At 47.4% G+C, this 14,373-nt stretch overlaps 1 protein-coding gene across 2 annotated transcripts in view; it reads left to right on the top strand.

Annotated features, from left to right (window-relative positions):
* Nucleotides 1-1,648: 1,648 nt before the first annotated feature.
* BIN3 (bridging integrator 3) overlaps nucleotides 1,649-14,373 on the top strand; it is a 44,045-nt gene continuing 31,320 nt past the window's right edge. For both annotated transcript variants that reach the window (XR_003003578.1, XM_024747662.1), the window contains exon 1: nucleotides 1,649-1,749. Coding sequence is in view for 1 of the 2 variants with exons in the window: in XM_024747662.1 (XP_024603430.1) it covers nucleotides 1,742-1,749 (8 nt within the window). In the remaining variant the exon portion in view is untranslated. The remainder of the gene's footprint in view (nucleotides 1,750-14,373) is intronic.

Genomic DNA, 14,373 nt, shown 5'->3' with positions numbered 1-14,373 from the left:
GGGAGACAGAGTAGGGGGAAAGGAGGAAGCAGGTGGGGAAGACATCCACACGCACTGAAATTCCAGGAGCCTCATAAACACACTGCATCCTCCGTCCATTTATCACACCCTGTGCAAAGCAGCAAGGACTGTCCTTCCCTTTGCCCACACTCTCTGCCCCAGCTGCCCTTTGGTGACTTCTCTTCTTCCTCTTTACTCTTCAAGGCTGCTCTAGTGCTCATTGTGGCCTGTTCCCTGAGGAGCAACAATGGTGATGAAGCTGATCTGTGTGATGTGCTTGGGGGCCCACTCAAGAATGGAAATAGAAAATATAAATGAGAGACTACCTCTCCTGGACAATTTTCTGAGCTCCCCTATTCCCCCTGGCCAAGCCCTCCACCCTGCCCTGGGAGGTCAGAACAAACTATACATTTCTTTGCCCTAGTTCATCAGCTTAACTACTCCCCAAGCATCCCTTATAACACTAAAGCCCACTTGAAGCAGAATTCTTAGAGAGAAGGCCCTTGGGTGTCCAGCAGTTACCAGCAGCCTCACTGCCTGCTGCTCTCTCTTCTAAGGCAGGGAGATTTGGGAGCGTGAGGAAGCCAACTTGGCCCGGAACAGCTTAGGAGGGATTTGGAAGACCCACGGCAAGTGAGCTGCTTGCCTGGAACTCAGTCCTCTTCTCAGCCACCGTAGGTTCCCTCTGCCTGGACTCTCCCCAGCCCTCCCCTCAGACTCACCGGGCCAGCCTGATTTGCCTTCAGGATGTGGCTTACCCATTGGCTCCTCCCAGAAGCCTTCACTAAAACTCCATGTGCAGTTGGGAGTGGGGCGGGGGGGGGTCTTACAGGCTGCCACAGCACTTTCTTTCCCATCATATATTATTACTTTGCTGCCTGTTTATCTCTCTCTCCAGGTAAGTAGCCCTGGGAGGGCATAAGGGCAGGATCCGTACTGCTTTTTCATGGCTGTATCCTTGAAGTTAGCTCAGTGTCTGGCACACTGTAGGAGCCCAATGAATATGTGTTAAATGAATGAGCATAAAAATGGAACCATTCACATCATTTGGGTTCTGTAGTGCCGAGCACAGAGGGAAGACTGGAAGACTGGGAGCAACCCTTACTCTTTGTCCTCTTTTGTTGAGTAAATCCATAGAACATTCCAACCTGAAAAGCACTATTCTATTTTCTATTCAGAGCCCTGTGCCATTTTGGAGGAGCGAAGAGATCCATTTGTTTCTTTGCAACAGGTAACTATGTACAGGGTACAAAATTTAAAAGATACAGAAGACCGTACAGTGAATGTAAGTCTCCCTCACACCCACTCCTTCATCGCTCCTTTCCCCCCTGCCCCCGCTAGACAATTAATTACTGCTACTGTCCCTGGATGAGAAATCTCCTTACAAACTGAAAAACTAAGGCAATCCCCGGTTAAGCAACACGTGTAGTCCGTGGAGGAGAATTTTACCAAGTCAGCGTTTAAGGTACAAAACGCACCCAGGGGTCCTCATGCCCCCGCCACAGGCTAAATCCTCTGGAGCCCCTAAGCCTAGGCGCGAGGGTCGCGAGCCAGGGCAACTCCGCGAAAGCCAGCGGCAGCGGAAGGGTTAATGCGTCTGGCCCCGTCCTCCCGGCCCGCCTCTTCCGGGCAGAGGGGGGCGGGGCTCACGTCACTTCCTGGAGACTGGCTGAATCCGGAAGCGATCCCCCAGGACCGAGTTGCAGCTGAGGACCCCGGCGGCAGGGCCAGGTTCGGGACCATGAGCTGGTGAGTGGGGCCCAGGCGGCGGGGGCAGCTGGAGCCCCTGGCCTGCAATGCGCTTTGCCCTGCGTCCGTCCGACTTGAGTCCCTTGGCTCGCGCTGCCCGCGGACCCTTTGCCCCGGAGCAGGGCCCAGTTGGCCCCAGCCCTTGGGGTCGTTCAAGGGGCCTTCCTCTGGTGCTTTCCTGGAGGCTCCAGCTCTCGGCAGGCCTCACCGGGAGGTGGGGCGGGGGATCCCTTTAGAGTGGGATCCCGCGTCTCTTTGCTGACTCTGTACCAAGGTGCTGGTCCCGTCCGTCTTCTCTCAGCTGCGTGAAGTGAGGGACGCCCCTGTTACCTCCTTAACTAAGTATCCGTTGAGAAATATCCACTTCTCTCTCCCCCGTGGGCATCTCTCCACCACTGCCAGGTGGCCCTCACTCTGGCCGTCTGAGCCCAGCTCATGGATCAAAACCCCTAGCTTTCAGACGAGTAGCCTTTGCTCCACTTAGTCTTCAAGAGACAAAACTTGCTTTTCTTTCGGAAGGAGCCAGAATTACACACCACCCGCACTCCCATTATGGGATTGGACTAATTTTTTTCCAGGGCCTTACACACTCTTTGCTTTCCCTGTTAAATTAACGTAAGTAAGCTTAAATGTTATGGGAACTATCAAGCCATGAGAAAAGAAGCCAGGGAGCCTCAGACTAGTAGTCACAACTCCAGAGCTGGCACGTGCGTTGCTATAGAACTGTATGATACTTGGCTCATAGTAGACACTTGATAATGTTCAATGGTTGATTTCTTTTGTAAGACTCAATTTGCCCAAAGGACCTTACTTTCAGGCTTGAGGGCCTGTATATCCACAACCCAAACCTCAGGGCATCCAACTAAAGTGTGCTTGTATGAATACATTGACCCCCGGAGATGTACAAGATGAATCAGTCCTTTTGGAATCCAAGTTACGTTGGCATAGCGTACATGTTTGCCGCTCTCTCCTCAGAGTCTAGCCTGTTGCTTTACGAAAAGTGCACATTAGCTAGTTATGAACGAGTGAAGATGGTAGAATATTCTTTAGGAAGGCTCTTGCAGCCTCACATTTAGCCATCAATGGAGACTAAGCTCTGGCCACAGACAACTGATGTCATTCAGTGTCAGGGACAGCCCTGTAGTGTAAAATGTAAGCCATTTCTGTCCCCTCCTCCCCCCAGCTTCTTAGACGAAGATTGACCGACAGATGTCAGACAGTCAGCCCCAGCGCGTGGGGGTCAGCCCCGAGCAACCCCCTAACAAGCCCCAGCAGGAGCTGCTCCTTTTCCCTCCACCTTTGCTCCAGGAGGCCGATAGGGGGCTGGAGCCTTAAAAAGCTAACTTTCGCGTCTTGTTATAACCTAGTTAGTGATGGGCATAGTGGCAATCCTTCAATTCCCCTTCCTAGAGGGATTACTTCCTTAAAGGATCAACCTGGGTCCCTTTACTTTGTGATGTAGATGACTTCTTGCCTGCTGCATGTTGAATCTTTGGAGTTCTCTTACCTAATGTCTCCAAAAGCAGACAGTACAGGTGCTTTACATTGCCTAGACTGGCATTTACAATTCTTAAGAATGAATCGATCTTTCCTTCACAAATCAGGAGAAGAGTAGAGCAGAGGCCACTAAAGGTAGAGTCGTCTCTGGGTGATCTGAGACGCATTGTTTCCACCTGTCTTACAGAAATCCTTTTTCTGAAAAACTAGTAGCCTATTTCAGGCTGGAGAGAATTGAAATTGACAAGTAACTGCCCAGCCAAAGCTGAGATTTTGTCCAGTAGAATTAATTTAACAATACACACACATCTTGGCACCTCCTTGGACTGAGGGTCACAACCAAAAGGGTGGCTTTGTCCCTCAAAGCTGAGGTTCCTTTCTCTTCCTCCTTAGAGGGCTTCTACGTCATCTCTTGCGTGGCCCCTGACCCTCTCTCCCTGAGAGGGGAATAGCACCAGCGCCTGGGCACACAATTGCACTCAGTTCCTGGCTCAATGGCTGGCAAGGGGACCAGGGCTGGGTCCTTCTGATTCACTCCTGGAGTGGTTTTCCTGCTCCCAGAATGAATCCATCCATTCATCCGAGATTGGAATTTTCAGTGGGGGAAGAGACCAGAGTGACGTAGAGCCGTCATGGGAGGCTGATGCCCAAGGTCAAGTTCACCAAGCACATGGGATATGCCAGCCCTCGTCGAATAAGGCCTAGGGGTACGCGGCCCATGGTCCCCAGAGGGTAACCATTGTTCTGGGCTAGGCTGGACTTTCAAAATGTCACAGTGAGAAATGTCCAATATTGGTGCCCTTTGCACACTGTGGACTTTGCATGAAGAGTGAGAGGTCTTTGTTCTCTGCTTCCTCAGTGCATGCAGCCCGCCCACCGCCTGTTTGTTTAGTGGGCACTTGCTGCCTTCCTGTACCATCTACTCATCCATCCATCCACTGATCTGCTTTTCAGCAAGGTGGCCCAGTGGTGGGCTCTGCTCAGAGGAAGGCATTTGATGTTTACATCTCAGATCACTGATCCACCTCTTGGCCCCAAGCCAAGTGCTCCCCCGTGTGTGTGTGTGTGTGTGTGTGTGTGTGTGTGTGTGTGTGTGTGTCTTTATTATGGTGTGGAAGGAGAATTAAATGGAATTAACGATAGTGACCTTAATCTTGCTTAGCTGTCTCCAGGACCCATAGCCTCCCTTGGAACTACACACCTTCATGGTGATCTTAGGCTTCAATGACGAGGAAAAAGGAGCACTGCTACAGGAAATCGTCCTATACCTAGAGGTTCGGGAGTCTGACTCAGAAGGACGGAAATTAAAGTCAGTGCAGGTACATTTGGTAGGAGCTGGAGTGCTGAGTTCAGGCTCTGGTTCCCTCATTCGCAGTGTGGCCTGGTTAGGCATCTGATCTTCCTCTGTCTTGTTTTCTCCAATTATAACATGGAATGGATAAGCTCAGCTGATACTTTGTCACCCAGACCTGTTGTGAAAAGAAAGGAAACCCTGGGCCTCCCTGGTGGCGCAGTGGTTGAGAGTCCGCCTGCCGCTGCAGGGGACACGGGTTCGTGCCCCAGTCCGGGAAGATCCCACATGCCGCGGAGCGGCTGGGCCCGTGAGCCGTGGCCGCTGAGCCTGCGCGTCCGGAGCCTGTGCTCCGCAACGGGAGAGGCCACGACAGTGAGAGGCCCGCGTACAGCAAAAAAAAAAAAAAAAAAAATGGAAACCCTGCGGATGCTATTTTGTTTTCTGACTCTTCTGGGCTCTTCTGCCCCTTAAAAATTGGTATTCCCCAGGGAACATCTTTTTTTTTTTTTTTTTTCCCTGTTCTCACCATGTATACTCTCCCCATCATCTTCAGGATAAAGGCCTAACTCTGGGCCATGGCTTATAAGGCCCTTCTGGATCTGGCTGTCCCCCTTCACTCCTGTGTCCAAGCTTTTCCTGGTCTCTCGTGCCCCTGCTCCTCTGTACGTGCCATTCCCCTGCCCAAAATGCCCTTTACTCCCCTCACCTCCCCACCCGCCATCCCCCAGGCCAACATCCACTCATCCTTAAAGAGTCAGGGCAGGCTTCAGCTCCTCTGAGGGTCTTCCCTGAACGGCCCCCCACACCCTGCCAAGCTGAGTGGAGTGCCCCTCCTCTGACCACCATTAGCATCTGTACTTGAATTCTTGGCTTACTTTTCAGTCAGCCCACTAGTCCATGAGCTGTTGAAAGCAGAGGCTGTCTCTTGGTCACCACTGTATCCCTAGCGCTGTTCCTGGCAATCAGTAAATGTTTACTGAATGTATGAATGAGGACTTTCTTCCCATTTACTGACTTGCCTTCACTCAGGAAAAAATTTAAGATAAAAATGTGCAAAAGCTACTGGTCACTTCCTGAAGTGAAGAGCCTCTAAGCGTGCTATTGTTAACATGAAGAAGTGGCTTCCGAGGCTCTCTGAGGCTGTCTCTGTTCTCTGCCCTCCCCTCCCCACCCTTCCCCCACCCAAACTCCTTTATTCTCGAGCTCCTTGGTGCTTCTCTTGTAGTACTCCCACGCTATCCACGTATCACAAACGTGCGCCTCTCTCCCACATAAAGTCCGTGAGAGCAGGATCTACAGCTTCTCCATCTGTGTGTACACACTGTCTTGCACATAGTGGGTACCTAATCGGTAATTGTCAAATGAAGTGGATGGAATGTAAAGAAGGACGGTAAACTGCTGGATCAGAGGGAACCATCCATGCAATTGCAAACATTTTCTCGGTGGAGTCTCTTTTCCCTCTAGCATCACCAGTGCTATCTTACATTCATATAGTGCTTTTAACTTTGCACAGTACTTTCCCATCCATTCTCTGATATCATCCCCACATCTACCCTTTGAAGTTTGCAGTTCAGGTCTGATTGTCTCCCTTTGACAACTTATCCGAATTCACTCCCCTGGCAGAACTGGAACTGAAACCTGCATCTCCTGAGTATTCCCTGTGCTTAAACAGGAACATTAGGAAAGTGGAAGACCATTCCCAAGCTGATTGGATCCCAAAGGAAGGTGTCTGACTTTGCTAGGCCGTATTGACACCACCAGGTTGGTAGTGAATTACAGGAAGTGACCCGTTTTCACAGGTAAAGTGATAGAGGAAGTCCTGTGTCCTGCAGACCTCCAGGTATTCTGGACCATCTCAGCTTCTTCCTATTCTGGGGCCTCCCTGCATGGGGCAGCCTTATCACTTGCTTCTGTGACTTTGGACAGACCAGGCTCTCCCCAAGCTTCTTCCTCCTGTGTAAAGAGCATAGTAATGCCTAGAAGACAGGGACCCCATGAGGAGCCCATGAGATTCTATATTCAACATTGTTTGGGGGACAAATGTAAAACTCTTCTTTCAGCCTTTCGTAACAAGGGGGGAAGGGACCTTTTCCCGATTTTGGAGTAGTTGGAAAGAGTCAAGTACCTTGAGTCCCACAGCTTCACAGTCAAAGGTGTTTTCTTGTAGATTATACTTTTAAGTAAATGTGCTGAGGTAGCTTTCAAATTGGCAGTTAAACTATTAAAGCTGTTTTCCAAAAACCATTATTCTGGTGGCTAATCTATTAAGTAGAGCCCAGTATAGTTTGTCGCACACAGATAGTGCTCAATGAATCTTTGTTGATTTAATGCATATCGAACAGTTTTTAACGACAAGGGCCTGTGCTAAACACTGGGAGACCTTCAAAATGCTTTAAGAATCCATCCTTGTCTTCGGCCGGTGTATGGAAAGTGCCAGAGGTTCACAAGAATGAGAGCAGATCACTAAACGTCCCTGTGGCAGCATCAAGAAAGACTTCAAGCAGAGGATGTGATTTTAACTGAACCTTGACGTAGCAAGCGTGTCCGGTTGCAGTGGGGAACAGGAGAGGGGTGTGCAGTTCAGAAGAATGGTGTGGAAAAGGTGTGTGGAGACAGAATGCGTGAAGAGTGTTGGGGGCAGGCAGTCAGGAGGCCAGCTTGGGTTTAGTAGTGATTTCGGTAGAAGCTTCATTGATGAAAGCTGGCACTCTGGTTGGGGCCATATTGTAAGCACTTTCAGTGCCATGCTGAGGAATTGAAATTGAGCCTAGGCTTCTGAAAAATGAAGGTTTTTGAGCAGGGAAGTGGCAGGGCAAAAGCAATGATTTTTGTCAGGTTAATTTGGCAGTGGTTTGCAGGATAACTCAGAAAAGAGAAAGAATGGAGTTGGGGGCGGGGTACCTTGGACAGTGGCTTCTGAAGTTTTTTGACCACAGCTTGCAGTCAGAAATGCCTTTGATATCAACAGACACGCACATACACACAGACACACACACACACACACACACACACGAAATAAGTTTCACGTTGTATGTGTACAATGCACTCAGATATTTTTTACTATGTTTTATTTTGGTTTTTAAAGAATGACCCACTTCAGTTGATTTCATGAGTAATTTTGATAGATGTTTACAATGGAATGATGTGTAGCAGTGTAAATGATCGGTGAGGGATGGGTGTTCTACACACCCCGGTTTGAAAAACATTTTTCTAGGAGTTTATTACAAATATTCAGACTAGAAGCTTATACCTGTGACTCCAGCCAGGTAAAGATAATGTTCTTTATTTGGTTGTTTGTCATTGGTTATAAATAAGGAATACAGAAGGGGCGGCTGTAAAGAACGCTGGCTGGTTCTGCATAAGAACTTATTGCATAGATTTGAAAGCCGCCAACCACTTTATATAGAAAAGAAAACCCAGGTAGACAAAAGCCTAAATCAAGATGTTCCATTGGGCTTCCCTGGTAAAAAAAAAAAAAAAAAAAAAAGATGTTCCATTTATTAGTAATCAGGGAGAGCAGATTAAACCAACATTGAGAAATGAAATGTCATTTCACAGCCATCAGACTGGCAAAAATGGGCAATTCAGTCTGGCAATGCCAAGTATCTGAGGATGAGGAGCGGTGGGAACTGGCATCCGCTGAGTGGGGTGGCGGGGTGGGGAACTGGTGCAACCACTGGGAGATTTTGTAGTGCCTCACACAGCCAAAGACGGGCCTGCCCCTCACCCAGAGAAACTTCTGCACCTGTGCAGCAGGAGACCTGAGCAGAAATGTCCGCTACTTCATTGTTTATACATGTCTAGCCTCTGAAGAATGGGAAAATAAAACATGGTGTCATTACATAGTGAAATACGCAGTGTCAAAATGAATGAAGTGAGCCATGTGTATCAGCAGGGGCAAATCTCAGAAACATAAGGCCCAACATAAAAGGCTAGTTTGGAAATGATACATTCAATATTGTACTATTTGTATAAAGTTTAGATCTGTAAAACAACACTATGTTGTGCTTATGGATTCAAACTGATGAAGCAAAAGTATAGGATTAATAAACACTGAATTCGGGGTAGTGGTTACCTCAGGGATAACAGGAGGGAGGGAAGGAAGGAAATGGGATCAGGCTGGAGCACTCAGGGAGCTTCAGCAGTATCTGTGCTGGTGTGCTGCTTGAAGAATAAGACCCGAAGCAAGTACGGCTCAGTGTTAGAATTTGACAATGCTAGGTGGTGGGTACATGAGTATTTATTATATGTGCTCTGCTCTGTAATGTTCTGAGTGTTTCCAATATTTCTGTAACAGTCGTCATGCCTAGCCTGACCAGTACCATGGCTAAGGCTGACCTCATAGCAGGAGAATTATTGCCTCCTGTGGCCAAAAGCTGGGGATGACCGAGGCAGGCGGGCCTAGAAGTGGGTTTCCATCCCAGCCCTCCTTCTGCTTCTAGGGGCCAAACCTCCAACAGAGAAGAGGAAACGGTGGAGTGAAAGCTCTTTTTAAGATTCCTGGTTGGTAAGGGACAAGTGAGAATGAGATTAGAGCTAGTGCCTCAGCTGGTCTGGTGCGTCTCAGAGTGTCTGCCCTCAGCCACTGTGAACCCATCAGAGTGGAAGTCAGGCCCTAGGAGGCTTCTCTCTGGCTTGTTCAGTAGGCAGGACAAGGCTTTCACCTCCAAATGTCTTCTGATTCCCTATTATAAAATGGGAAAACTGAGTTTCTACTTCTTCGTATCTTAGCAGGTTAGAATGAGAATAGGTAGTAACTTGTCTGTCAAATATTAGGAGTCTCTTAAAGAGCTCCCAAAAAAAAAATTCCAAACCACCTCACTGAATTGCCTTCCTTCCTCTCTTTTCTTGACCTTTGGATGCTCCATCAGCCTCCAAACTTGTGTCACAAATCCTTTTACTACTCACGAGGAAGTCACCACTCAATTTTAAGCAAATATATTAACTTGGACCTGGTAGTGGTGATTATGGCAGGGACTACTGCATGCTCCCCAAACAGAAAACAACCATTTCAGGTTTCCTGACCATACTTACCTCTGTGTAATTTTGTGCAAGTTCCCCATCTGGGCCTCAGTTTGATCATCATCATCAAAATACCACCACCATCATCTTTACGACAGATACTCCCAGGCTGCTTACTGTAGGCTGGGAACTATTTTAAAGATTAAGCTCACTTAGCTTTCACAGCAACCCTGTAAAATAGGTATATTATGATCCTATTTTATAGACAGGGAAACTGAGACACAGGAAAGTTAGGTAAGTTATCCAAGTCTCAGAGCTGGCAGCTGGCAGAGCCAGATCTTGAGCCCAGGCAGCCTGGCTCCACAGTCCACCCCCTCATCCAGTGCGCCGTCTCTTGGGTGAAATATGGGAGGGCAGCACTTTGAATGAGCTGACATATCGGAAGCACCTAGCGCAGACACTGGCAATAGTAGATGCTCAATAAATGATCGCTTTAATTGGATGATCTCACTCAACATTCTGTGATTCATTCTGTCTTTCCTTTTCAGCGGTCAGCCCGGGGAGCATGGGGAAGGAGGGATCACAGCTGAGCTGGGCCATTGTTCTGGTCAAGTAACAAATCAGCCAGGTCACAGAGTCGTGCCTTTTATTTTTACACACACACATAACCTCCTCGGACTGGTGGCAAGCGAGAGTGGTGTTGTCTGTGCTCTGGTTTGGAATCCAGCTAATTTAGGGGAAGGACTGAGGTGGGGCTGGAGAGGCTATGGTCATAGGCACTGGAAATGGATCCTTCACAGCTCAGGCCATTTCCCCTTCTGATGGGGTCTCTCACGTCCTTGCTTGGGCTGAACTTTCCTTGGCCCCGGGCATTGTGGCCAGCTGGCCCTTCAGAGAGGATGGCATCCAACAAGCAGCTGCTCCGCCGGAGCCAGCTGACTCTCCATAAACCCTGCCCTGGCCCCGGCCCACTGTTTTCTCTCTCCAATTGTCAAGGTGGTGGTAGCCTTGGTGGGGCCTCAGACCCGAGAAGGCAGCGACCGGAGGATAGAGTGACAGAAGGTTGGGGGAGGAGGGGCTTGTCCTTCCAGCCTGCAGAAGCTGCTGCCTTTCGCCCACCTTCCTGCTCTTGCCGAGACAGTGACTCAGGCCCAGACCACTCCCCGGAGAGCCAGGATTTCAGCCACTATCTGCTGCCTCCTACTCTTTGCTCAGCCCTCCCTTCGTTCTCACCTCCCTCCCCTCCCCCCACGCCCCACCCCCAAAACTGTGATCTTTGCCCAGCTGGAGATATCGGGATGATACACGATTGGGTTGACTGAATCATTCCAGGGTTCTCTCCACCCCCGGGCAAGGCCTCGGCCCATTCAGGCTCAGTAGAAACAAATTCTGGAGGCCCGGTGAAGGCCAGGGAGGAGGGGGTAGGTTTTAGCTTCTTTAAGCTGTTCTTGGTAATGGAGTGGAGGACTCTCCAAAGAAGGTGGGGCTCGGGGGATCTGCTGGGGTGACCAGGGGATCCCCACCCAGCTGCCATCCGGGCCTGCCTCTCGTCTCTGCCTCTGCAGTGGAGGGGGTGGGGAAACAAAAGATTGAGAAACCTAGCAAATCGAAAATGCACAAGAACTGGTTTTGTAAATAGACATTACCCAAGAGCAGGAGTTTTTGGGGAGAGGTTTTCCTGAGACAGACAGAATTAGCCAACTGGCACCATGCTGCTAATAGAGACATTTACTGTTTGAAAAAGTATATTTGTAGCTTTGGAGAACATCCTGTTGACTTTTCTTTATTGTGAAAGAAAATAGAACCCGTTTTCTTCCCCCCTTTCCCTCTGTACACACAGAACTTTTTTTTTCTTTATTGAGGTGGGGCATGTTGGGGGTTGGAGAAGGGTAGGGCTGAGAGAAATGTTTTCTCCATTTTGTTGCCGAGACCAAAATATCCCTCCTCCTGCCCTCTGGTGCTCATATTTATGGAATGGCAAGCAGAACAAAGTAAAGAATCCTACTCCAGGGGCCGGGAGCTCACAGCCTTCATGATGGTTTCCAGAACGTAGAGATTCTCTGGGGAGCAAGCCCAGTCTCCTCTCTGGATCTCTGCATACCCGCCCGATTCCAGGGGGAGAGCCCTGAGGAAAGCTGTGAGAAGGAGGAGGAACAAAAGTCTGGAAGCCCGGTGAGCGCCCCCTGCCCCAGAGCCCCAGCCGTGCCAGGACAGCTCTGCTCTGAGATGCTCTGATACTGTCAGTCTTGCCGCACACTTTCCAAAGCAGTTGCTTCTCCTGAGGACGTCCCTGGGTTCCTGCGGGGGCCTAGACCGCAGGATGAAATCAAGAGGTCAAGGAGAAGAAGAGGCAGAAGAGTCAGTTGACGTGCAGTTGCTTTGCTCTTTCGTCTCACCATCTTTCACGTCAGTGGCAGAGAATCCGATCCCTCCATCAGGGCACCTGCCCCAGTTTTCTGGCTCTTTCGCTGGCAGAGTGGAGTACGTTTGCTATTTGGCAGCCTGAGAATAAACCCAGGAGACTCTTCTCCTTTCATATTTCCTCTCAGGCTCTTGAAAATGTTTTCCCTTGACCCATACTCTGATAACTTCGCCAGGCTTTACTGCCAGTGCCAAAGGCCAGCTCCGTTCTCTCCGTCTGCACTGAATTTACTTTCCCTTGACCCAGGCAGTTACTTGTAGCTGGTGATGCCTTTTTAGGTTTTATTTTACTCAGGTAAGGATTGAGAGACCAAGGACAATGAGATTACCTTTCTTTGTTCTTTATAGAGCCTGATCTAAGAGTAGCTTTTTTCAGGAACCCTAAATTAGAGTATGGTATTTGATAGGGCCCCTGGGCCAATAGGCTCAGTTTACTCATTCATTTAATCATCCATTCCCTGCTTACTATGTATGAAGCCAGACTATAAGCTCCATGAGATCATAGAATGAGTCTGCCGTATTCATCCTGATATCCCTAGAACCTCGTGTAGTGCTAGGCATGAAGGAGGCCCCTAATACATATTTACTGACTGTTCCTTCAGTAAAAGGTTGAGAATAGCACTGTGCCTAGTACAGCACTTGGCAGGAGTTGCAGAGAAGCATAACATTGAGTCCCTACCCTTGAGGTGCTTTTGTGTCATAATCAGAAAGCAAGATGTATGCACGTCAAAGTTAATTAACCTGTACCTTTAACCGAGAAGAGCTCACTTCAGTAATGGAAGGATGGCTCAGTCTTAGGACATGTATTCACACAGTTCGTCACAGCACTAGGTCATAGGAGAACCAACTGGTCCACCAAATGCACGCTGAAAAGGCATTGATATAATTCAAAAATCCAGTCTTTGTATCTTTCAGTAAACTAGAAACAGAAAAATATTTCCTTACTATTAGCCTCCTAAATAAACCAGGAGCCCTCTTCGTATTTTATAGTGAAAGATCAAACTCGAAGTATTCTTACTAAAGTTAAAAACATTTTTCTGTAATTTTTAGCCAATGCCGTAATACAAGACAAAAATAGGTATTAAATATTGGGGAAGAAGAGGGAAATTTTACAATTATTTTTAAATGGTATCACTGTCTACTTGGAAAACCCAATTAGTTCTTTTTTTTTTTCCCAGCCAAATTTCTTGGGCTGTGTAGGTTAGGTGTATAGCTGTGGTGATTGGTTGTGGGGTAAATATTTAACACCCACTAGCTTTCCTGTGTACTAGGAAGATGAAATGAAAAAGAGAATCCATTTATAGTATAACCAAATATATAAAATTCCATGGAATGTACCTAAGACATGTGTAGGACAAAAAAATTCACACATAAGTGTTACTTTTGGATGTTAATATTTAACTAAACAAATGTAGAGGACCTATGTGAAAAAAACTCTTCAGACTAAAGGGCATAATAAAAAGACTTGAATGACTGGAAAGACGTATTTTGGCCCTGAATGAGCAAACCTAATATTTATAAAGATGTAGGTTCTTCAAAAGTTAATCTATAAATATAATGTATTTTCAGTAATTAATATCTTGACTTGGAAGGGGAAACACAGCAGATGATTTTGAATTTCATCTTAAATATGAAAACAAAATTAAAATAGCCAAATTACCTGAAAAAGAAATGTAATGAGAATGGATTTGCTTACTAGGTATCAAGATCTGTTTTAAACCTAAATAATTAAATTTGTGTTATTGGCAAAAGAGTAGACAGATCTATGATATAGAGCGGAAGTATTTAATGCTGATAAAATGATTTTTCAAAGATAGATTTTTCTTTAATTCGTTCATTTATTTATTTTTGCTACATTGGGTCTTTGTTGCTGCAAGCCGGCTTTCTCTAGTTGCAGTGCGCAGGCTTCTCACTGCAGTGGCTTCTCTTGTTGCGGAGCACAGGCTCTAGGCGGGTGGGCTTCAGTAGCTGTGGCTCGCAGGCTCAGTAGTTGTGGCGCACAGGCTTAGTTGCTCTGTGGCATGTGGGATCTTCCCGGACCAGGGCTCAAACCCATGTCCCCTGCATTGGCAGGCGGATTCTTAACCACTGCGCCACCAGGGAAGTCCCAAAGATGGATTATTTTTTAAATCATGTTAAAACAACTGGTTAGCCATACACTCAAACTCTACATGGAGTAAAGATTTAAATATAAGAGACAAACCACTAAAATTCATATGGAAATTCAAGGGACACAGGACAGCCAAAACAATCTTGACAAAGAAGAACAAAGTTGGAGGGCTCACACTTCCCAATCTCAAAACTTACTACAAAGCAACAGTAACTAAGACAATGTGGTACTAGCAATAAAGATAGATATGTAGATCAATGGAATAGAATTGAGAATCCAAAAATAAACCTTTATACTGATGGTCAGTTGATTTTTTTTTTTTCTTTTTTTTTTTTTTTTT

The sequence above is a fragment of the Neophocaena asiaeorientalis genome, unplaced genomic scaffold (genome assembly GCF_003031525.2).
Source record: "Neophocaena asiaeorientalis asiaeorientalis breed wild unplaced genomic scaffold, Neophocaena_asiaeorientalis_V1.1 scaffold429, whole genome shotgun sequence".
Classification (NCBI taxonomy): domain Eukaryota; kingdom Metazoa; phylum Chordata; class Mammalia; order Artiodactyla; family Phocoenidae; genus Neophocaena; species Neophocaena asiaeorientalis.
Note: the sequence above shows the minus strand (reverse complement) of the source record. Positions and strands in the feature narration are given on the sequence as shown.